We start from the raw sequence: 25,412 nt of genomic DNA on the forward strand, positions 1-25,412 counted from the left end.
GAGCTCACATTAAAGCAAGAGCAACAGGTATCGCACTGCTGTTGTTCCTTTGTATTCCACAGATAGATGTGTGTGTGTGTAGCACCTCCATTCAGGTAATATCAGTATAAAGTATCTATATGAGTACTTAATTTTTTTTTTTTTTTTACATGTGACGTATAAACTATATATTTGAGGACACTGTACTCATTATTTTGACCAGCTACTAGCGACTATTTTAAAAAGGAACAGTATGTTTAAACTAAGCCGCACTCAGTTGAGAACAGGATTTTACCTCAGCTGCCCGGCCGGGCTCTCTGTGTTTTTGTTATGGGCTGCAGTTTTCTTGAGCCCAGGTAAGTACACAGACTGAATTACATGAATCTACCTATGCATGTATAAATGGTAAATATGGTGTATTTATCTACTGCATAATACTGTTTTAGAAAAACTAACATTAAGTAAGGCATATTTTTATGGACAGTAATTGAGACCTTCACATCTATTCTCTATTGAAGTCTGCTGAGACATAGAGCTCAGTGGTGTTAGTTTTCCATGTTACCATGGCGCCCGGGCTGTCCAATCAGAGATTATGTTTGGAGATGATTGTTGACTCCCTAATGTTCCTGGGACTCACATATGTGCAACGTTTGTGTGCGTGTGTGTTTTTCCTTTTTTAGGGTGCGGCTCTTATACTGGGCAGCTCTTCTTATTTTGACTGAGAAGTATATTTAAAGTTTATTTTATTTTACTATAGACAAACAGAATTATCTGAAATGTAGTTTATGTTTATGTACTTTTTCCCACTAAGCACTTACAGTTGTGGTCAGAAGTTCACATACACTCATTATGGGTATGAATATCATGGTAATTTGTTTTGGCTTTTTAATGATTTATTTGAACTCTTCTATTTGAGGACTTCTATGATTATATAGCATGCACCTTTAAGAATTTGTGTGTGTGTGTGGGGGGTGGGGTGGGGGGGGATTTCTGTAGCCCACACAGGGTCAAACGTACACATACAGGGTCAAATATATTCATACATTCACTTAAATCTTTTATTAAGTGGTGCTGAAGGCTCTAAAGTGTACTTTAACTAGCAAGGCCAAGCCCTACTAACTTCTCAGTAGTGATCATGATTGACAATGACTGGTGGTTTCTCTTTGCCTACATAAAACATGTTTGGCATCACTCATTGGACTGACAAATATCATGAACAATGAGAAAGTCCAAGGAACTCAATTAAGATCTGAATTTACAGAAATTTGGAAGGTCTCTTGGAGACATTTCTAAACAATTACAGATTCCAGGATCATCAGTTCAAACAATTGTACATAAGTACGAGGTATACAAGTGTGTCATCCAGGGGTGACGCAGCATGAACTGGAAACTGCTGGAACGCCACTGTCATTTGGCCAGAATGATAAGGTGTGTTTGAAGGAGTAAAGGTGGGGCTTTTAAACCTAAAAACACTATACCAGCTGTCAAGCATGCTGGTAGTAGCATCATGCTCTTGGGCTGTTTTGCTGCCAGTGGTACTCATGCAATACAGAAAGGGGATAGAGTAATGAAAAATAACTATCTTCAGATTCTTCAACTCAAATCAACAGATGATTGAAACTTCGACAGAAGCATGACAATGTTCCCAGACACACATCAAAACTGATTTTGAAATGGATAAAGCAGGCTGAAATCAAGCTTCTGGAACAGCTTTGCCAAAGCCCCGACCTTAACCCTATTGAATATGTGTGGACTATGATTAAAAGCCAAGTCCATTTAAGTTGCCAGGAAACCAACCACCATAAAGAGACTACAGATTCTAGATAAAATCACAGATAAACTTTTGGGATTTTATCTACAGGGAGTGCAGAATTATTAGGCAAGTTGTATTTTTGAGGAATAATTTTATTATTGAACAACAACCATGTTCTCAATGAACCCAAAAAACTCATTAATAGCAAAGCTGAATGTTTTTGGAAGTAGTTTGTAGTTTGTTTTTAGTTTTAGCTATTTTAGGGGGATATCTGTGTGTGCAGGTGACTATTACTGTGTATAATTATTAGGCAACTTAACAAAAAACAAATATACACCCATTTCAATTATTTATTTTTACCAGTGAAACCAATATAACATCTCCACATTCACAAATATACATTTCTGACATTCAAAAACAAAACAAAAACAAATCAGCGACCAATATAGCCACCTTTCTTTGCAAGGACACTCAAAAGCCTGCCATCCATGGATTCTGTCAGTGTTTTGATCTGTTCACCATCAACATTGCGTGCAGCAGCAACCACAGCCTCCCAGACACTGTTCAGAGAGGTGTACTGTTTTCCCTCCTTGTAAATCTCACATTTGATGATGGACCACAGGTTCTCAATGGGGTTCAGATCAGGTGAACAAGGAGGCCATGTCATTAGTTTTTCTTCTTTTATACCCTTTCTTGCCAGCCACGCTGTGGAGTACTTGGACGCGTGTGATGGAGCATTGTCCTGCATGAAAATCATGTTTTTCTTGAAGGATGCAGACTTCTTCCTGTACCACTGCTTGAAGAAGGTGTCTTCCAGAAACTGGCAGTAGGACTGGGAGTTGAGCTTGACTCCATCCTCAACCCGAAAAGGCCCCACAAGCTCATCTTTGATGATACCAGCCCAAACCAGTACTCCACCTCCACCTTGCTGGCGTCTGAGTCGGACTGGAGCTCTCTGCCTTTACCAATCCAGCCACGGGCCCATCCATCTGGCCCATCAAGACTCACTCTCATTTCATCAGTCCATAAAACCTTAGAAAAATCAGTCTTGAGATATTTCTTGGCCCAGTCTTGACGTTTCAGCTTGTGTGTCTTGTTCAGTGGTGGTCGTCTTTCAGCCTTTCTTACCTTGGCCATGTCTCTGAGTATTGCACACCTTGTGCTTTTGGGCACTCCAGTGATGTTGCAGCTCTGAAATATGGCCAAACTGGTGGCAAGTGGCATCTTGGCAGCTGCACGCTTGACTTTTGTCAGTTCATGGGCAGTTATTTTGCACCTTGGTTTTTCCACACGCTTCTTGCGACCCTGTTGACTATTTTGAATGAAACGCTTGATTGTTCGATGATCACGCTTCAGAAGCTTTGCAATTTTGAGACTGCTGCATCCCTCTGCAAGATATCTCACTATTTTTGACTTTTCTGAGCCCGTCAGGTCCTTCTTTTGACCCATTTTGCCAAAGGAAAGGAAGTTGCCTAATAATTATGCACACCTGACATAGGGTGTTGATGTCATTAGACCACACCCCTTCTCATTACAGAGATGCACATCACCTAATATGCTTAATTGGTAGTAGGCTTTCGAGCCTATACAGCTTGGAGTAAGACAACATGCATGAAGAGGATGAAGTGGACAAAATACTCATTTGCCTAATAATTCTGCACTCCCTGTAGAAAAAGGTTTTTTTTGCGGGGGGGGTTTCCCCCACCTTTTGCAGCTAATTCAAAATGTTTGCATACCACAAAAGCCAGTTTTTCTTGTTGAGCTTGAATATGCTGGCCTTGTGACAAAGCCAATACAATGATGCAAAGCTCTTTGAGATTAGTTTTGCCAAGAACAGCATAGAGTTACTTATTCTCTGAATCTCATTTTTCTTCTGGAGGGCTGCTTTAAAAAAAAATGTATCCAGTCTTAAATATTTCTTAATTTAATTTGTCCAAGTGCTTTTCATATCCCTTTGTGATATTTGGCTAAAACAATTATGTTTTTGTACTCAGCCTTCCTTTAACAAAATATCCTGAATCATTAGATGTGGAGAGTGTAAACTGTGGCCCAGTAAGTGTGAAAATAGGATATTTATCACTGACAACAAAAATAAGGATTAGATTAGAATCAGTATGTGTGTAATTAATTTATTTTTACTTACAACTGGCACGGCTGTAATTAAACAGCTAGCAGAAATTTCTTAATTCTTTATTTATTGCAAAACAATAGACATGGAGGAGGCTCTGATGAGAAATCAATCAAATACAGTTTATACACGAGATGATAAAATAATAAGAATATGTAAACATATATATGTAAACCTTTGGGAATGTAGTTATTACTAAGAATAGGGTTTGTTGCAAAGATTCCACAGGAGATGGATAGAGGATGTAGTATTTAAGTTTTGTTCTAGATTGTAAAATATAGATATTATAGATATTCTGCATCGTTTTTTCCCTGTTAAAATTGCTAATATGTCTCTTGGGCAGGTGGAGGGATGGGGAGTAGTGGCAGCCTTGAAAGGCAGAGAGTGGTGTCTTTCCAAAGTTGTGTAGCTGCTGCACAGAATGAAGTAGGGTGATCAGAGCTAACTAGCATATTTTGTACACAATATGGTAATATTTCTGATATGAATCTAGATTTAACCTTTTTTTCCCCAAGTGAGTTCTGTGAAGTACTTTGTGTTTGATTCCAGAAGTTGGCACCTGATGATGATGATGAAGCTCAGTTCTCATTTTGTTTTTAGGGTTTTTTTTGTTTTTTTGAGGAACAGATGTTTATTAGTTCTCAAGATGCAGAAGCAAGATCCGGGACGATAACTGCATAATTAAGTTTTGACTGGATGGATGATTTGAGTTGCAGATATTCCAGAAAATGTCTGCTTCTCATGCCATTGCCTCTTGATGAAGTAGGAGAATGAGAGCAGGATATTAATTTGAGAAATATGTTGCAAATGTGTGATACATTTTCCATACAGTGTACATCAAATGTTAGAGTAGAAATAGATGCTGCAACCTGTCAGTTATTGTTGCTGTTAATGTTTTGAAACAATGCTGTTTGAGTGTCTGACGGGAGCATGATTGATCTGAAACCAAGATGTCTTTACAGACTGTTTGATCTCTGACTTATCTGATCATTTAAGACGTCTCCATGATGAAAATGATTAAAAACATAGTGCTTCTTGTCCTCTTTTGTTTTTGTTTGTTTGTTTTGTGTTTTTTTTTTTTGGGAAGGGTTGTCTGTTTAATTCTTGTTGTCTTTTAATTCTTGTTGTCTTGTTTTTGTAGTATTTATACGGTTGGCAGCAGGACGAGTTGAGATAACTGAATATATAATTTATTTTTAGAAGATATTGATGTTTTAACAATTGGAATTCAGCCTGTGATGAATAGTGGTAGATTGATCCAATGCTCAAGGTCATCATTTATTATTTTAAGTAGTGGAGTGAAACTGAGTCCAACCAGCATTGACAGCCAAAGGAAGGCATTGATGCCTGAGTATGTGATGTGACCTGTGCATTATGGGATTGGTAGTGTATTGTCTGCTACATTCCAACTGTGACTGTGTAGGAGGAGAGAAGATTTATTTCAGTAAATTGAGTAATCAGAGATTTTTGGGGGGGATTCAGAAAGCTCTATCATCTAATGCACTACCTTATGATGTTTATTTAATGTTTGCATTCCTTTGATGCAAGTGTTCTGAATTTTTTAAGAGCTGGGATACACGCAAGGCTTGCAGGTGACATCCAAGGGCCCACAGACCATCCGCAAGGCAGAGGGAGAGAGTGTGACCTTGGGATGCAGCTACAAACCAAGCCCTCGTGACACTGGGGAACTTGACATTGAATGGTCTGTGATCAGTCCAGACACCACACAGAAAGATCAAATGGTAAGAAGTAATGTGAGATCGACCCAGACAATGCTATCTATAAAATGCATACAGGATGAATTTATTAAATTGCAGTATTCAGAAGTTTTGTTATTTTATGCCATTTCAAATGTTTGGAAACATTTGGTAATATTTTGGGTCTATGTACCAGTTATTTTTGAGAATATGTTCTTTGGGACAGATTGTTCCAGTTAAAAAAATCTACAGTTAAATAGTTCCACTGTTTCCTTATTATTCATTAACTCTTTCAGATTTTATTCTTTTGTGTTAAAGTTGAGTCATGCCTATATTTTTGCATGTCAATCTGACCGGCTGTAGCACTCAATAAAAAAGACTGGCATGCCCTTCACTGAAGTGCGTTGAATGTTGTCTCCATTTTCCCATTAAATTATTAGTGAGTCACAAATGCATTTCCAATAATAGCATCTGAAATTGTTAGCAAATGATTTGAACACGAAGGTCCATGAAATGAAAGAGTTCAACATCTCTCACCATACTCAAACAAAGGTTCTGAATACAGCTAAGCGAGCTTATTAATGTTGCTGTTCCTGTTACTCATCACCACAGCAGATCATCTGTTTGAATCTCTTCCTGCCCTCTACATCCTTACCAGCCACTTGCAAATCTTCTCTCACCCCACCCATAAACCTCCTCTTTGGCTTTTTTCTTTTCCTGTCACATGACAGCTCCCTCTTCAACATGCTTATCCCAGCATACCGGGTCTCGTTCCTCTTCACATTTCCAAACCAGCTCAATCTTGCCTCTCTTACTCCGTCCCGCATCTGTCAATCTCACCTGAGCTGTTGCTCTGATATACTCGCTCTTAATCCTGCTTATCATTTTCAGTCCCAATGCAAATCTTTGCAATCTTTAACTCAGCTGTCACCATCTCTGACCCACATAGGAGAGCTGTGTTAACTACCATCTTGTACACCATCCCTTTTGGTAGCCTTTTGTCATTAATCACTCTATTCACCACAAACTGCATGCACCCCTAATTAGGTGTCAAAAAAACCACTTCACAAAACAATCCCTAAATCTTTTAATCTATTCGGATTTCACATCGTCTTTTTCTATTCTAAATCTCATGTGGTGCACAGTCTAAACTAATGTTCATTCAAGGAGACTGGAGAGTTGATGAACTCTCACTACCTTTTAATTTCACAGGAATTAGTTGTTTATCCCATTTGCCTTTTAAATTAAACAAGTCATTAGTGTTTAAGACTCGGGAGAACGTTTTTTTCCCCCTTTCATCTCTCCCTATGCAAAGTCGATACAACGATTGACTAGATCTACTATGTATAATGTACCAATATTAAACACATTGTAAAATTGTGGTCTAAGTCAAAATTGAATGTGATATATTGTAGTTTAACGTATAAAGTAGTAGAGGCTTTGCTCCTAATTGTAAACTAGTAGACCTATTTATGCACATTTCCAGCTTCATGTCTTTATTCTTGTTCTTTATTAGGGGGTGGTTTTTGCATAATTCACAGTTCAAAATAATCATCATTTATCCTCTTCTGGGCTTTGGTACTGATTTTAGTTCTGTCTAAAAAAAAAGCAGTTTTAGTTTCTGTCTATTTGAGCCCATTCTTCCTTTTTGCCAACTTTCTTCTGACTGCCTGACAAAGGTTTGAACAGCTGGCAGATGGAGCTGGATCTAGAACTGTGACTGAAATGATGGATATCTTTTTTGACTGACATCATACATAGCCAAGAGTAGAAAAAATATGGAGCTCATATTGCATGACTTTTGTGTGTGTGTCTTATAGAGGGTACTTTTATTCAGTGACCTCATCACTTTTGCCATGTTTAGTGAAAAAAAAGGAAACATCTGAAAATAAGGAACAAATAATAGGTCCTCTTTAAAGAACTTACAACCAGCTAATGAGCACACAACTCTAATATCTGACCAAAAAGAGTATATAGATATGTTAATGTGCAATCAAACAATTTTTCATTTACAAGTCTTGCAAATGGGAAAAATCCTGTCATCCATATAAAACCAAAACCTGAAAGCATTAATTTTGAGTTGTTTCTCTTTTTGATGATGTGCAGATACATTACAGATCTCCCTGATTTGTTCTTGGTTAAATGAGGAAAAAAAATCTAACTGCATTTCCATTTCTTACTAACTAGTTATTATGCCTTTTGGTGCTTGGCAGGTTTTTTGTTTTTTTTTTGGGTTTTTTTTTGCTGCTCCCTGCTGTTGCTGGAAATGAGACTGATGAGTGTTGTGAAACTGAGCCACAGTAAACGTGCTTTAAAAGTAAAACACTGAACTAAAAGAGATTTTTAGAGACCCTCTGAGGCCCAGATTTGGTGGTAATGCAACCAACCACTCATGGTACATTTAATTTAAGAAGACTGCATGTAACATTAACACCATTTCAGTCAATTGCTGAATTACGCTTATATTTGTCTTTATTTTTTCCATCAGCTTGTATCCTATACCAGTGGCACTAAGTACTTCTTTGGTAACCATGCATTTGAAAAAGAGCTCAGCTTTGCTGCTGGTGATCCCTCGATGGGTGACGCTTCACTGTCGATTGCTCTGCTGTCACCTGCTCACACTGCTACCTACCAATGTAAAGTGAAGAAAGCACCTGGAGTGGACATGCACAAGATGTCACTGGTGGTAATGGGTAAGACCAGGCTTTAGGTTGCGTCTCGCTGCATTATTTATGTCCATCACCTTTCCAAACTGCAGTGTTCTTGGTGTTTAGTACTTCAGGAGGCACCTTTTCTATTTAAGACATAGTGTGATTGAGGATGGAGAATGCTAGTGATATGGTGCGACAGAGGCAGGTGATCCTCTGCGGTGACCCCCTAAAGGGAGCAACCAAAAGAAGTAGTAGTAAGAAAAAAATGTTTATCTGATGACAAGTGAGTCCCTAAATTTGTGTTAAATGGGCCAATTTGATCTAGTTCTTCAATCATTTAATCTGCAATAAAGTTTCCCTGCTTTGTTAGAACATGCATTTTACTCCTTTTTATAACGCATTACAAAACCGATCGCTTAGAACTCATCATTTTATAGAGTCCAGTAATCAATTGCGGGATAGTGAATACTTGCATGATTGAATTACACAATCTGAAATGAAGGTTCACTTACTAGCTTTCTCTGGACATCAGTCTTCATCAGTAGATGGAGTTTGCTGCGAATAGGCCGGTGTGTTTGCAATTTTACAAATGGAAATGAATGAACTGAAGGAAGATGGCTTTGTCTAAAACTAATGACACTTCACTAAGAGCCATTTGTCAGTGTACTGAATCTTAAAGTTTGCCAGTTGGGAAAAGGAACTTACTTAGTCAATCTCATCTATTTTGAAGACTGAGCAGTAACTGCGATGGAGGACAGTCACCTCGCTGCCAGACTTACAGTTGAGTATGGTATTAAATAATGTGTCTCATAATGGAGCAGATAATTGATGCAGTCCAACTCGCTCAGAAGTCCTGTAGAACCTACATCCAAAAGTCTAAATTGAGAGTGTACACCGTATTGTACAACTGTAGTGATGAAACATTCTTCAAAAAATACAAGTTTGCAAGCAATCTCGCAGCTAGGTCTCGGGATAGGAAGGAAATAACATACATTATTGTTTTGCAGTAACGTTTCAATTTAATAAAACATTTTTTGGGTTTAAAATGACCTGAAGAACATAATCTATCCAACCTGGGACCAAATTACCTACCTATATCTACCATAGCCTGAGTTATTTCTCCAATATTTTCCAAGAAGCATTTAAGTGTTCTAAAATTCCAGATAACATCACCTCCCTCCTCAATGAAACATACACATTGTTAAATAAATATCCATACCACACTCTTATATGTCAGTAGATAACCCATAGCTATTTTCTTGCTGACAGCAACACAAGGCAGTCCTGAGAGCCAGCAATTCATTTTATAGATTAGACTCCTTGTGCGATCGTGCATAGCATAAGTCGTTTGAAAAAAATATCTGGAGAAATTGGGGGGCAGATTTTTGTAAATCTTCTTTCACTATGTAAATTGTGCAAATGTGCAACATGCTCAGAGTATTGTGTAACATTTTCAGTCTCACCCTAATGGGTAGCAATTTCGACCCTCTTACATCTCTTCACAACAAGATGGCATTGGTGTCTAAATTGTTCAGCCTGCCATCATTAGCCATCAAGCTTTAACTCCATAAGGATTTGAAACATTAATTTGTCTTGGAGACGTGCTTTTTTGGGGTGATTCATAGATTTTATAGCATATCTGAGTTGGAAAACAAAAACAAGAAAACCCTCTGTATTGTTTGTATATGTGGCAAAACTCAGTCAAAAAGGTTCCCCCGTTTTCATCCTAAAGCTATAAAGCTGTGCTGTTTTATTTCTTTTTCTTTCCCTTTCCTTTGAAAGGGAAAGAAATAGAATGGAAATGGCAATGGAAAATGATCCATTTGTTGTATGATTTCAGCGAAGCCGTCTGTACCTAAGTGCTGGGTGGAGGGAGGGGAACTGATTGGCAATTCTGTGTCTCTGCACTGCGAGTCTGCAAAAGGCTCCACTCCCTTAAAATACACATGGAGGAGAGAAAGAGCTGGCTCGATCGCTGATGGAGCCGCACAGAGTAAGTGTGACCTCTGCTGATGTCACAATGATACTGCACATCAAAGAGAATACGTGCATGCTCGAGAGTCTATGTATGTGTATATGCGTGTGTTGGAGGGGTGGGGGGCGGGTGCCTTGGGACTGAGGCACTGTATCATTTGATGCTGTGTGAGCAAAAACTCAATGAAAATCATTTTCTTTGTGAGCGTCTATTATTTGCTAACTTTGTCACCTTTTTTCCAAAAAAAATACATTTTTTTCATTGATTGCTTACATGGCAAAACTCCTGGGTGGCAATATTTGATAATAACATAAACCCTGTAGCTTATTTTAAGCAAGACTATTATAATGGTAGCATTTTACCATGTTACTTGCATTTCTCCACATTAGTTCTCACTCTACAACTAGAAACATTTCCTTGTTCTTCCCAAACATATTTACTGCAAACTACATTGATCAGTGCCTTATATAAACAGGGAACAACAAACACACTGCTTGCATGCATCCGTAATGAAAATCTGCTCCAAACCTGCATACTAATGAGCTTCATGTTTTTTGTTTTTTCATGTAGAGATGGCAGTTTGATCAATTTTCATTTGAGCGCCTTATAATGTACAGTATGTATACCCTGAATTAATCTATGCTTGTTGGCACGTGCTCATTTTCCCAGACAGTGTGACCGGAGAGCTGAAAATCAGCAACCACTCAGAGAGCTTTGCAGGGATCTACCTTTGTGAAGCAAACAATGCTGTTGGAGTAGAAAGCTGCACGCTGAACCTGAAAGCCAACAAACGTAAGAAAGCACGCTCACACAGACTGCTTGTGTTCACATGCATGACGGATGACGCACACATCAGATCATGAAAGACGTGGATGTTCGAGTTCATCCTCTTAAATCTCCTCTCTTTGTAGCTGTGCCAAAATCTCCTCTTTGCTGTGCTTTTCACACACTGTAACATTAGTGTGACGTTCCTTTTATGCTGTCTAACGATGATGGGAGAGGGACACTTTCCGTGACAAGAAAAACATTTATTCGCTGAAAGTTTTTAGCCTTCTGTTTTTCATCGCTAACTTTTTCCGGTGTTAAATCACAAATTCACACAAGTGTAAAGCTATGATAATTCTGCTGCCAGCAGGTCTGCAGACCCTGTTGGCTTTCTACAATGCAGATGAAACAAAGCAAAAGCAGTGTCAAAAAAATATGTGGACTAATTAAATACAAGCAGAAACGCTACTCAATTTTAAGTGAGATGCCTTAAATGAGGGCAATCTATGTACAGTAATACATCTAAACAAGACAGATATGAGGGGTATAGCAGAGCAGTCTCACAGGCAATGAATCTGTTGACAGTGAGTGCACCAGTGGGAAGTACAGTCTGTGTTACAGCCTGCCAGTACAGATGAGATCATCATTTAGTTTAAGACTCACACAACCATCTGCATCCGTTGGATCCATAGCACGAGTTTCTCTTTGGGCCTTATGATCTTTGGAGCAGGCCCCAATGCATCTCGTCAGGTCCAGAGCCCCTTGAATAAGTGCTTAGATGTTAAGCTTCGAGCAGTGAATCATTCATAGTCATTCATTTTTATTCCAAGTGCAGGCTTCTGTCCTACACAAGAATTGTCAACCCTTAGGCTCGTGGCCCTCAACCAAGGATTTGCAGCATAATTAGTGGCATATTATGGAATAAAAGCAGGTAGAAACAGTATAAAACTAGCAGTTTTTAACTGCCAGGAAATATATTATTATACATTCATGCTTTTACATCCAAGTCTCAGGAAACCTACGTGTAGTTTTCATTGGACTACACTGATTTGGTCTACTATTGGCAATGGGGACATAATTTAAAGCACAACTGTGTTCTCCAGTAAACTTCAGCTCAGAAAGAGTGACATTTCCTGATCTGATAACAGCACTCAAAATCTGACAGGCATTGATGTCCCAGCATGATCTGACAATGTTTCAGTGTGCAATAATAAAACATCCATGATATGGCTTTAAGGTGTTTTGGGCCCATTGTCCTGCTGCAATATGAATCCTTCTCCACAAAGAGTGCCAACCACAGGGTGACGCATGCCACGTAGCATATCTCTATGAAAACTGGAGTGGTACTTCTCCTTGGTCAGGGTGAAAGTAAAATCACCCTACTATCATTCACTGTGAGCTTGATACACTGCAGTATCATTCTTTCCCCTGTTTGTCTCCTTTCACACACCTGTCTGCTAACACTACAAATCTCAAGCATCCACCATAAAATCCGGATATATTTCATCCCATGCCAAGAGTTGTTTCTCCTCCTGAGAGGTGGACTGCTACTTAATGTATTGATCTTTGGATGGTGTGCTTACCTTCGGTGTGCCTGATCATGCTTTGAATACAACTGTTGCACTTTCTGCAAAGGATTCTTGAGTACCATGCACTGTCACCTTAGAAACCTTCCGCCTATCCATTATTTGCCACAGAGAGAGAGCCCTTCTGTGTTTAGAATAATAATTTGACTTGACTTTTTCTTAGCTATGCTAAAATACTGCTACAGTTAAAGAGTCAGCAATATTCTGCTGGAAACCCAAGGGATTGCCATGTTTATAACAGGTGAGCAATGGCTGTAAGTTAATTTACTTGAAAAAAGCTTCTCATGAGTATATCAAGTATATCAGCCAAGCACTTTGCATGTGTTAGTGTGTGAAAGGAGAGATGTGTTAGAAAGCACTTTGTAGAGCCAAGCTAAAGTGTTATGCAAGTTCAAACCATTTACTCAAGAAAATCAGAAATTCATAAACCATTTTCAAGTACAGACAGACACAGATAGACAGAGTGAGGCCCATAAGTAATTGGATAACATCACAGTTTAGCCTCTGGTGTACAGAGTTCAAATCAATCAAGATGTGACTGAACTGTAGACTTTCCGCTTGGAAAGGGGTTTAACAAAAGTATGACAATTAACTGTTTAGGAATTACAGTTTTTATACTTTTATTTCTTTGAAACAAGATGTTAAAACAGAACTTCAGGGTGAATAATTTAATGTTTTTCATACTTATTTTGCAGCTCCAAACAGAGCTGCTGTGATAGTTGGCACCATTGTTGGTTCCCTGCTCCTCATCTTTATCTTCCTGGTCTTTGTTGTGCTTCTGTACTGGAAGTTGAGCAGCAGACGTCGCTATGAGAAGGAATTTTCCAATGACATCAGGTACAGTGCAGATGCAGCAGTGCATTTTAAGATGATGATGATGGGCAGATAACTTACTTTGCTAAACTTCAGCTTCTATTAGTGCTGAATTTTACCAGCGTGCTGTGAACATTTGGATAGTACATTGTGTGATGTACGTTTTTTTTTTTTTAAATCAAAACCATGACACCAACGGCAGAGCTTTAACAGGCAGAGAGGCAATTAAACTGTAAGATATTAAACAGCACACATCAAAGCCATTCGGATAAGAATAGAATATAAATCCCAGATATCAATTAAAACCAAACAAGAAACATGCAAATACAACAAAAGTATAGGGAAAAAAATAAGTTTCATGACACTCCATGTGGTAACATATCTCTTCTCCACCAGAGCTTTTTTTTAAAAAAAATGTTATGATTCTTTTTTCTTTTTTTTTGTAATTTAAGTGTTTATTGAAGTTATGCATAAAATAAAATGTACAGTATTTGATGGCTTCCTTTGTTCTAAGACTCATAGACAGTAGTCTGGATGACCGCCATCACTTCAGACAGAAACACAACACACAAACAAAGAAACATGTGTACAGATAGATACAGTTTGTAACTATATACATCCAGAGACAGGGCAATTGAAAAGCCAACACACTCAGTAGCAGATGGTGACATAGCATTAGTACATGTTATTATAGAAAACAAACAAAATAAACAAACAAAAATTTAAACAATCATTCCTTCAATGATGAATATCAGCGATATCTGGCCTTATAGAACTCACATATAGCGGAGCCATTTTCCCCAGTGTTTTACAAATTTCTCATACTCAAAATTCACTAAAAAAGTAAACTTTTCCATCTTATAAATCTCAAAAGTTACATCAATCCAGCTGTTTAATGTTGGTGGATCCTGTGTTAGCCACCTTTTGGTCAGTGCCTTTTTACTTGCAGCTAGCAGCACACCAAGTAAGTATTTATCTATACCCTTTATGTCTGAGGGTATGTATCCTACAAATATGGAGTTGAAATCAAAGTGTAAATATGTACTAAATATGTTTTGCATCAGTTTATGGACTTCTCTCCAGTAGTTCTTAATATTCTTACAATCCCAAAATATATGGTAGTGGTGTGCTGTTTCATAGCCACAGTTTCTCCAACATTCACAACTTCCATCATCATAATGCGCCTTTAAAGCTGGGGTAATGAAAAAAACAAACAAAACTTTTCCAGCAGAATTCCTTCCACATATGTGAGTTGGATAAATGCCCTCGCTGTAGTGGGTATTTGGTTTTTAATGTTTCGAGTATAGAAGTTTCTTAACTGTAAGTATCTATAGTGGTGTTGGTTTTCTAAAAGAAACGTTTGCTTTAAAGTTTGGAAACTCATAATTTCATCTTCCTTTACAATATCACATATCGATGTAATTCCTTCATCTATCCAGTTTTTAAAACTAGGGTCTATTTGATTTGGTGTGAATTCCGAATCATATGCACACCATTTTAATATTTTTATATCCTTCTCCAGCTTATATTCTTTTACCACCATTTTCCAAACCCCTAGTGTGGCCTTTACTCAAGGATTTCTTATTTTGGAAATGTAGTCCTGTAGATTTCTATCTGCTAGAACTGCCTGTATATGCATATTGGTTATTGTTTTGCCTTTGACTCTTTGATATAAATGGTTGTAATTTTTGTCAAATAGTTTTTTTGTATCTTTAGTAAGTGTTACCCCCAAGTATTTAATTGAGTCTGTGTTCCATTTCAGTGGATGTGCTTGTTTGAGCTTTTCAAATGGACTATAATTGTAGGGAAGGGCTTCAGTTTTACTTAGATTCAGTTTATATCCTGTTATTGGGCCAGTGTTTTTAAGACAGTTCATTACCTCCGGCAGAGACTCCTCAGGTGTTTTTAGGAATAAGAGAACATCATCGGCATAGCATGCTACTTTATGTTCCACCTCATTTATTGTAACACCCGTGATTTTTCTGTTTTGCCTTATATATTGGGCTAGTGGCTCCAGAAATATAGCAAAGAGAAGAAGAGACCAGGCACAGCCTTGTCTCACTCCCCTCTCCAATGTTAGAGGTTGACCATTAATCCTAAGCCTTGCAGTCGGGTTATCATATAATGCAAAATGTTATGATTCAATTCCTGTTCTCCACATTCATCACTACAATGCTGATTTTTTTTAACACCTTAAATCAAGGAGTACACATGCTGACCTTATAACTTTTAAAACATACAGAACGGCAGTGGATACCACAACTGTCTGGAGCAGTTTCTCAGATCTGTCTATGAAATATCCTCCACGCTACACCATTAAATTTTTTTTTTTTAAATAACAAACTTTAATGCTCAATCTTTTGCAATTTTGTATTTGTGGTTTAGTAGCTTAGGGGACTACATATTCAATTGTGTTCTGCAGCCTTTTGTAATTATAATTTAGAGAGCTTTAATTTTGGAAGGAATGTCAGACTTCCTATTTGATATAGAGAAAGCCTGACAAAGTGCAAGGTAATGTGATTTAAAAGTACTGTTTTACTACTAAAAAAAACAGAGAAACGTGGAACATGGTTGCATTTTTCAAGCAAAAGCTTTTAAAATAATATTGTTTGATCAGTACATAAGATCATTGACTTCTGCACCCTAATTATAGCTTAGGGTAAAGACTAGAAACAAAAATTTAATTCCATTGATTGCCTTTTTTTTGTGGCAGATCATAAATAGATAGCTATTGAAAGAAAAAAAATGTTATAGCAGTGAGTACTGGTGTATATAATGTTTAAATCCCCAGTAAGCCAAACATTTTTAGCCCAAAGTCTGATCAAGGTTTATGTAAACATATGTGTTATTTTAGATATCACCACTGTTAAAGGTTATATTTTGTAGGTAATATACACTCCACAGAATTGCATTAATTGCTTCCTCTTTTCTAAGAACATACAGATGTAGAAAAGGGGAACCTCAGCTCTGAGTTCTTGGAATAACTTTGTTATCTTTGTACACACATGTGACCAGCTTGTATAAATAAAGAACGCAGACAGTGACAGAGCGCGAGTCCGTGAGTGCCTCCTGCGAGGACGAGCGCTCTGGGACTGCCCTCGCGAGTAAAAGACAACTGCAGTGTTTGTGTTTTCTAACTCAGGTGTCTCAGCTGAAGAACTGTGGGGCGATTCTTAGAAATCCCCTGTCAGGTTTGGACAGTCAAAACACAAAAATTGTCTTCAGCAAATCCCAACGGTCTCCAGTGGGGGTAAGATCCAGACTCTATGGTGGTAAAATCCATGTATGAAAATAATGCTTTCTGAACCACTCATTCACAATTTCACCTCAGCGAATCCAAATTTGGGGGGGTAAAACGAACCACAACTTGACGTAGAACTGTTTTCATGGGTGACAGTCGTGCGTTTGGCCCATTTTTGCACAACCTGCTGGATTTGTTTACTTTTTTGCTTTTATCTTACCTGATAGCCTAGAGGCTTTTGGGTAGAAAGCCCCGAAGGCTAACTTCCCCCGTTATTAGCGTCAGTCAATCCTACCTCCAAATACATCATTTCACTGGCTTGAAAAGATTTTGTAAAACTTTGCCATCCTCTGTAACTCTCTGCAGATTTCAAAAGCAGAGGATGTTCAAAGTGCATAATGTAAGGCAGTATTAAACACCATCTAAAAGCACTTTTAAAGAAAACTGAATTATTTAAAGTAAAATAAAATGTGTCCCACAAATATTGAAATAAATATGCAGAGAATGGAGTTCAATACATCCATCCATTTTTTGCTTATCCATTCAGTGTCATTCATACTCCTGTTTAGAATCATTTAACCCTATTAACTGCATGTATTTAGATAGTGGGAAGAAGCCTGAGTACTCAGAGAGAGCCAGTGAAGATGCAGGGAAAAAATGTGAACTCCACACAGAAAGGCCTCCTCACACAAAGGCCTCAGCAGGCTGCCCCAAGAATAGTTTTTATTTTATAATTATATTTTTTCTGCTGTGTGGAAAATGCTTGCTAAGATTTTTCTCAGCATATTGTCCAATATATTGAAGGATACGCTAATTTCCCTGTCTACAACATTTTAGTGTTTTAAACCTGGCCATTCCATAACCCTCCATTCCTTCTTTCTAAGACCTTCCTTGGTGGACTTGTTAGCCTGTTGTGGATCATTATCCTAAGGTCCAGCTTCAGCTTTTGGACAGATGGCCTCACATCATCTTTAAGCAGTCTTTGATGATGCAGAATTCATGGCTAAATCAGTGACTGCAAGCTGTCTGGTCCCTGAGGCAACAGAACAACTCCAAATCATAACAGCAACATGCTTCACAGTTCGTACAAAGTCCCTTTCCAGAAAAGCTGCCTTTGGTCTGCATCAAACATGTCTGCTGTTTAAAATACTTTGGAGCTATTTTTAAATCCCATGAAAGACTCACAGGCATCAACAATGTCTTTACTTAAGGCCTTAGAGAGCTCTTTAGATCTTGGCACGATGACACCATATACCTCAGCAGCAGAGAGAACACCATGCCCTTGATGTCAGAGGTTTAAATAAGACAGGTAACTCGCTTCTAACGCGTTTACATTTCAAATACATCAACCATGCACAGGATGTATGTATTTTTTCACATTATTATTATTTCTTGGGGGGGTTTTTTGTACTTTGGCAGGAATGTTCAAAAAAGGCTTTGATGTTTGGACCGTCACTTCTGGTAGGCCAGACCATACAGTTTTCAACAGTACACCTACTTGGAAATGGGGGCAAGTTTTGAAAGCTTAAATCTAAATCTTGTTCGTTGTCGCTACCTCTAATTTTCCCATTAATTACATTTTTTTAATCTACAGTAGACCTCTGCAAATTGCGAATCCTCCTGTTTTTTAGCCTTTTTTGTGAAAATATTTTCATGGTTTAAAAATCCACATGTGAGAAAATCCAATTTGTTCATTTCTGGGTTATTATTTTTAGTGGAGTTTTCTCCCCTGCCCCTGGAACAGTGAAAACTGTGTAACTAGTTAAAAAGGGCATGTGGGACACCAAGCGCAGTGCTACTCTAGGGGCAATGTTCTGCAGATGACCTCATGTTCTGACATCTGTGAAAGGATTTCTCCTGTTGCAAATAAACATTGTCTCACCAAAAAGACAAAAAAAAAGAAAGAAAGAAATGTTGGAGTTGTGGTTCATATGCAGTTGAAAACAGCCCACATGCTTTCAAAGTAGACATTGAAACAGGTGCAGTGTCAGTGTGGGAGGACAGTGTTGTGCACAGGAGACAGAGAAGCACTTCAAGCCACAATACTTATACACGGTTCTCCATATCTGTGACATACTGAGGTTCAACACGTTTCACATGAACAAGTCATCAGAGAGAAATGCTAATAGATGGAAAATGGCTCTAATAACTTGAGTGATGACAACTATAGTTAATGTCAAATCCACTGGGTACTTGAGTTTTCTGGATAAAAAGTAAAGAAAGCAGCTTGAAAAGTTCAGATTAGTCACAGGGAGAATCATATCAATTAAAATAGTGACTCAGCTCTCCATCATGGCCAAAACATGGGAGATGTAGCATTTCACACTGAATCAAAGCACTGGGAGCACTGCTGCTAGACAGATACTTCAGTTATAGGATCACTACAGTGATCCTATAACTGAGGATGAAATTGGTAGATTGAACAGTGTGACTTAAACTTGAAAGCAACAGTTGCTTATTTAGAAATCAAGCAAATATCAAGCAAAACCGTCATGCATTTGGAGTCAATCTACCTGACAAAAATATACGTCAACCTATTTATCGGCCTGCAGGGGGCTGAAGCCTGTCCGAGTTGACTCATTTGATCCAGGCTTAACATAAATAATCCTAGATCAAATGATCCAGGCTTCAGTGTGTAAAGCAGTGTTACATTAATTACAGCAGATATAAAGAAATCATTTAAAAAAGAAACAAACCCTTTGTATAAAGATTTTTTTAAAAAACATCAAAAAATATTATAATTATACATTATTATGCAGGAAGAATGAAAATGAATAGAAGCACAGAAGAAAACAATCGGTATGAATCCATTAATAACTTGCAGCTAATTCTGTATGCAGGTTAACAGTTTTCAAATCAGCCTTTATATAAATTATGAGCGAAATGGTTTCACTAGTAGAATAAAGTAGGTGTGGGAATACCTTGGAAATAAGATACTAATTAGAGTTTAATTAAACTAGTACACATTCAGGTCAGGGCAGTTTTTTTTCCCTCATAGGATGCAACACCCAACACACCCAAGAGCCAAACTTGCCCAATTTTTCCATTTCTGCTAAACCAGGGTAAGTTTATTCCCTTTACCGACAAAAACATGAGTCCTTGGCTGGCACAGGAGAGAAGAAAATTCCGAATTCGATAGGTGTGAGGATGTTTTCTTTGACAGAAAAGCAGATTCCAGCTGGTATTTCAAAGTTACATAAATGCAGAATGCAAAGTAGCTAAGCTTGGAAGCTGGCAGTGTTGACGAGGAGAGATTGTATGCTTCTGTATGCTGTTGTCAGTGTTTGCTGGTTGAAACCACCACCAGAGTGAATGTTATGCTTTAGTAGAAGAGGAGAAAGTTAAAGCAAGGTCTGCTGTGAAAGTAGGGACCCCTGGGAAGAGCCTCCAAATAGGCAAAAACAACAAAGATCTCTGCTTTTACCTACAGGGGAACACTATTTTGCTCGGTAAATAGTGTATGTCCACTGTGTGTGTGTGTGTGTGTGTGTGTGTGTGTGTGTGTGTGTGTGTGTGTGTGTGTGTGTGTGTGTGTATAACAAATATATAGAAGGCAACTAAAAAATAAGACTGCTATTTTTCATAAATACCACAATGTGTTTAAAGTGGGCTGTAATAAAACACTTTCAATTTTTATCCCATTATTTCTTCCAAAATGATTTCATTCCTTTTATTTTTGATGAATGCAGAGATATAACTTCACAATAAGCATAACCCAAACCACTGACAGTAATGTAGGTTACATTACTACTTTAGCCACTAACCTTATAAGCCTAAACAAATGTTGAGGAGATTAAAAAGCCAGTATTTGCAGCATTGCCTCTTATATATTTTAACGCTGGTATTTCAAACTGAAACAACACACTGAGCTTGCCAGTGTTTCCAAATAGAAATAAATCAATTTAGGATCCCAGCACAAAAACTGTTCAGTAATAATGCTAACAGCCCTCCTTTCCAGAGCACTGCATTTGCTAAATCCAACGGCAATATTATTGTTCTGTTCTGATAAGAGAGGAGCCTTCATGTGCAGTGTTTTGTTCTTTGTAGCTGCTGCTACACTGGAGCTGGTTAATCTATGGCTCGATGTGCTTGCTCTTGTAAAACTACTGACATACTAAACATATTGGAATATGACAATTCTGATATGTTAAAAGCCTTCAAGGTTAAATACAAAAGCTGTAGAACATTCCAACATAGACATCCTATAGTTTTTCGTTCCATGTTGGTTTTTGAGCTATGATATGCAAACTGCTCCAAAGTCTACACTTGCTGTTCTATCCATCTGTTTTGAAAGTACAGCCAGACCAACAACTTGTGTTGATTTGTTTTGGGCCAGCAAAAAAGCCAGTATTTAATGATTCTAGTGGAGTATTGGTTTGGACTTTATTATTGTTCACAGGTGGTCCTTTCTGAAGGAAATAATGTCTGAAAGTCCATTTGATGCAGTGGCTTTCTCCTTTGAATGTAAAGTTAGTGAGAATTTTGTTGGATGGGGGCATATTCGCCCAAATAATAAGCTTATCCTGAAAATAAAGCTAGACATTCATACTATGAAAGCTTAGCAGTTAAAGTGGATCTACAATCCATGCATCCATTCATTCTCTTCCAATTCTCTAATTCAGTGTTGCAGGAGGGCTGGAGCCTATCTCAGCTGCCACTGGGTAAGAAGCAGGGTAAAGGCAGACAGACAGACAACATTCACACCACTGGCCAATTAAGTCACCAATTAATCTAACCCCACTATCTGTATGTCTCTGAAGTCAGAGTACCCAGAGAGAACCTCCCCTATACAGCCAGAAAATATTTTACAAAAAGTATTTTTTGAAAAAGCCAGATTGCTTATTTGTTGCCAGTTAGAGGACTGTTATAACTCTCTTCTGTTTTGGACTAATTACAGTAACAAACCAAACATGTTAAACTGTAACTTCAAATATATTTTAGTATTTCAGTTCAAATAATCACCCATTTTTGCCCAGCTTCTGCATTTACTGTCTGTAGAAATGCTCCTTTAACTCCCTCTATTCCACTTTTATGTCAAACAGGGAGGACGCGCCACCTCCTGACAGCCGCCCCGTCAGCCGTCACACAAGCCAGAGCGCCAGTCAGCTCCCACAGGTCACTTACTGCCCGGTTGATGGCACTGAGGTGATGTCGTTGAATGAGGGACTCGGCCACACTCCTTCCAGCACCAGCCATGGACACAGGCCGGTCAAACACACACCAGCAGAGTATAACAGCAAATATGGATATGCAGTGTGACACTCAGAGCGAGCTCAATTAAAGAGAAGTTTCAGGACAGTTTGAAAACTTGAAACTGAAAATATGCAGTAGTGGCAGTCCTGCCGAGACTTTAATTAACTAAATTCAAAGCTATGCACTGTGAGCAGTCTATGATAACATTGTTCAATGTGATTGCTTTAAGATAATCCTAGTAAAAGGAAGTTCTGTTATTTGATTGGCTTGGATATATTAGATTGTATCTTTCAACATTTAGGTGGATGTCTATTAAGCAGATCATCAAAATATGTAGCTATAAAGAACATTAATTCAAGAAATTCAGAAATTCACTCTACTGTGGAATTTGGAGATTGACGTCTGGGTGTTTTGTGACACAATTTTGCAATAAAAAAATGAAAAGAATCCAGTCTCAAATTTAAACCAAAAGAAATATTTATTCATGATAGACCTCATTTGGAAATACTCAACCATCCAAAAAATGTACACGAGTAAGTACTTATTTTTTTCTGAGGATGAACTGACAGGAGTTGAAATATTAATAGCCACATGCAATGGGTTCTTGTCCACTACAAAAAAACAAAACCAAAACAAAAGAAAAAAGTGACTACATATTCTGATGTCCCCCAAACCCCTTATTCCAGACAAAAAGGAGGCTTCCTGTGTGTCCCCGTTACACAGTGGTAGGACTTTGTGTTTTCCAGGGCATTTGGCCTTTGGAACAATTCACATCTTAGACGGTTACATGTTTAGAATCTAAACATTTTGGCATCCTCTGCTCCATAAGCCTTTGTGAACCAGCCAGAGCTGATGTGCTCAGTGTTTGCACTTTACTTCCAAAGGTTTTTGTTAAGTTGGTTCAAGCTGTAATGACTGACTTGTGTTTTTGACCTATTTGCAGCAAGAAAGCAGTCTTCATTATAAACATCTACATACATTCAAATTTTAGCAAAGCCTTTTTTTATTGGTTGTGTGTGCTGAATCAATACAATACCAAGCATGACCTCATTCACTGCTGCTGCTATTTTTAGATCACCCTGTGTGGGTCCTGTTCTATCCCCTTCCACTCTAACTCACACTAGGTCTCCCACATTGTGTCAAAATGGCAACCATTCAGCTTAAGAGTGCGCAGCCCCATGATGTCAGGAACGCATATGGCTGAACTGATGTGCTGCCTCTGGGCTTGAAAACTGCTAACTCCTAACTGAAATCTGCCCAGCGACAGAGACCTAACTCTTACCACCAGTGATGGCTTGGAAGTTGGGTTAGTTGGATACAGTCACATCCCTACTTTCTGCACAATTTGAGATCCATGGTAAAACTACAGAAGCAGACATTGTGAGAATAAAATTAATAAAAGCAGCAGCACTTTGAGTGGCCCACGGGTGCACAAGTACATGACCCTGAAGGAGTCCTTGATGTTTAGTGACAGAGTCAACTGCCTTTCAATGTCCGCATATATCAACATGGTAATTTTTTGGAAAATGAGAAGACTGAAGTGAAAGCCTTTCATTAAACTGTAGATCGTGTTCCATAACAACTGAACCCTTTAAAAGAAAGAATTGCCAAGGTCAAATATTTCAAAAAATATTAATACCTGTACAATACTAGATTCAGAAAGCTGCCTGGTACATTTGTGCTGTCAATAGAAAAACTGATGCCAGCACACTGTGGTGTAAATAGCTATAAATCTATTAAGTGTGTATGGCAGGAAGAAATGAGTGGAAATAAATGGAAACACTAAGCACCGCAACCCTAGAAAATCACAAAGCGATTAAGTACATCTTCTGTGGTTTAACGTCTATAGCACACACAGTTTTTCTTCAGATTAAAACACTGTTTATCAGTCTGCACAACACGAAAATAATTTTCACACAGGAACATTTAAATTAAGGGGGATACAATCCCATCACCTGATCAACTCTTTAGAAAACAGTAAGGCAAGGTAGAAAAATCATAAATCAATTAAATCCTGTGCAGACACTGAAATACAGCTAAATTTGGCTTTAAATAATAATAATGATAATAAAAAAAATTGTTGGTCCAGTTTAAAAAAAAGAAAAAAAAGAAGCATGATTCTGTGCAAGAAAAATCACATGAAAAACACTGAGACTATGTGACGTGACTGCTGAGTTGAAAGTTTTCCCTTTCGTATCCATCTGACTGACGACTGACTTGTAGACTGTGTATGGCATTGTGTTGGCAATAAAAAAAAAAGAAAAACACATCCAGTGAGTTCATCCAGTGGCCATTTAGGACATAAATGCCTCACCATCTTGTTTTCGGGGGCTCAAGCTCCTCTTTTAGTGAAGTATTTTTGAGCATGGCAATGTTCTTGAGTGGCTGAAGTTGAGGTTCAGTAAGCAACACCCATTCTTCAAAGGCACCATACTGTACATTGGTCTGTGTGTGCGTGCGTGTGCGTGTTTATGTGGGCCACATATGAGCACATGCATACATGGAGAAGTAAAATCAGTCAACAAAGTCGATTCCCTCCACTGGTGTCAGCCCACAAGGCATCACCATGACAACTAAGGCAAAATCTTTCAACATAAAAAACACAGCATCTTTTTTTTTCTTATTTTAGGTTTTCGGATCAGATTCTTTGCTTAAAATCAACCCCCCACAATAATCATTAGTAATGATGATAATCTCTATTCAATAAATTATCTATACTGTACAATTATTTCACCTCGCGTAGACCTGCAAAAAAAGGGGAGCCTTTTTTTTTTTTCAAAGTAAAGCTATCAGCAGTCAGTTTCTGCAGTGTCCTCAGTCCTCAGTAAAGTCTCTGCAGAGCACACAGAGGCTGACAGACAGCAAGCCATTTTTTCCTTTTTTCCCCTGTACAGAAATTAAACAGGACATCCAGCAAAGACAAAAGCTGATGCATAATTGAAGATAAACAGAGTAGAAACACTCGCTGAAAAATGAGTATCCAGCAAAACAACAACAAAAAAAGTTCTTTGTTGGGTTTTTTTTTGTTTTTTTCCTGGAGAGACTGAGTAATTTTCTCTGAGAACAGTAGATAGAAGATGGTTCCTGATTTAAAGGGAGCCAGACCAGCAACATCTGAGCCTTACTGCACTCCTTCTTCATCCACATAAGTTGAAGGAAACCATCCAATCTGTAACATGAAACAGTAATTATCAGACACACACAGTATTTTACATCAACCAGTATAAACAAAAGATGTTAATTGGGTTCATTTATAAGCTTTTTTTGTTTTGTTTACATGCTGTGAATCCATTGGATGTGCACCACGACTACATTAGGCCGAGAGCTCTCGGAGCTCTTTCCTCTATATTATTTTGGCAGAAGATGTGCGCTATTTTCCGATAACTGCACAGCTCAGCAGCAGCCTTGCCTCTGTTCTGAAAAAATACTTGAAGGCTACTTCAAATGCTACTTCAGCTGTTGCTAGGCTACGACTTCTCCTACTTGTTAGAATTGTAAAGCATGTACTGAACTACTTTGTGAGAAACACAAAGGTTGTATTTACAGCAACACAAAGACATCCATTAATACCTGTTGAGGTCTGTATCTGGGTATGTTTTGTCAAAAGAAAATCTCATCCTGAGTCTCTTAA

General features: G+C 38.2%; 2 protein-coding genes across 14 annotated transcripts in view; one reads left to right on the forward strand and one right to left on the reverse strand.

Moving 5' to 3' along the window:
• Positions 1 to 542: 542 nt before the first annotated feature.
• vsig8a (V-set and immunoglobulin domain containing 8a) lies at positions 543 to 22,247 on the forward strand. Its single transcript, XM_084932455.1, has 7 exons — positions 543 to 627; positions 5,427 to 5,602; positions 8,046 to 8,250; positions 10,049 to 10,201; positions 10,853 to 10,975; positions 13,230 to 13,371; positions 21,631 to 22,247. Exons 1-7 carry the CDS (start codon positions 543 to 545, stop codon positions 21,845 to 21,847), a joined length of 1,101 nt encoding a protein of 366 aa, XP_084788581.1. The 3' UTR covers positions 21,848 to 22,247.
• vav2 (vav guanine nucleotide exchange factor 2) overlaps positions 22,236 to 25,412 on the reverse strand; it is a 199,985-nt gene continuing 196,808 nt past the window's right edge. For all 13 annotated transcript variants that reach the window (XM_084934796.1, XM_084934788.1, XM_084934787.1 and 10 more), the window contains one exon: positions 22,236 to 24,950. In XM_084934796.1, coding sequence (XP_084790922.1) covers positions 24,903 to 24,950 — 48 coding nt within the window. In that variant the 3' untranslated portion in view covers positions 22,236 to 24,902. The remainder of the gene's footprint in view (positions 24,951 to 25,412) is intronic.

The sequence above is a fragment of the Perissodus microlepis genome, chromosome 7 (assembly GCF_051167445.1).
Source record: "Perissodus microlepis isolate ML-2025 ecotype Zambia chromosome 7, ASM5116744v1, whole genome shotgun sequence".
In the NCBI taxonomy this organism is placed as follows: Eukaryota; Metazoa; Chordata; class Actinopteri; order Cichliformes; family Cichlidae; genus Perissodus; species Perissodus microlepis.

Excerpts from the sequence above, each read along its gene's own strand:
- vsig8a (XM_084932455.1), top strand. The coding sequence starts at position 543 with ATGGCGCCCGGGCTGTCCAATCAGAGATTATGTTTGGAGATGATTGTT. Across the intron at positions 10,976-13,229 it reads GAACCTGAAAGCCAACAAAC|CTCCAAACAGAGCTGCTGTG; the intron begins GTAAGAAAGCAC and ends CTTATTTTGCAG. Across the intron at positions 13,372-21,630 it reads GAATTTTCCAATGACATCAG|GGAGGACGCGCCACCTCCTG; the intron begins GTACAGTGCAGA and ends TATGTCAAACAG.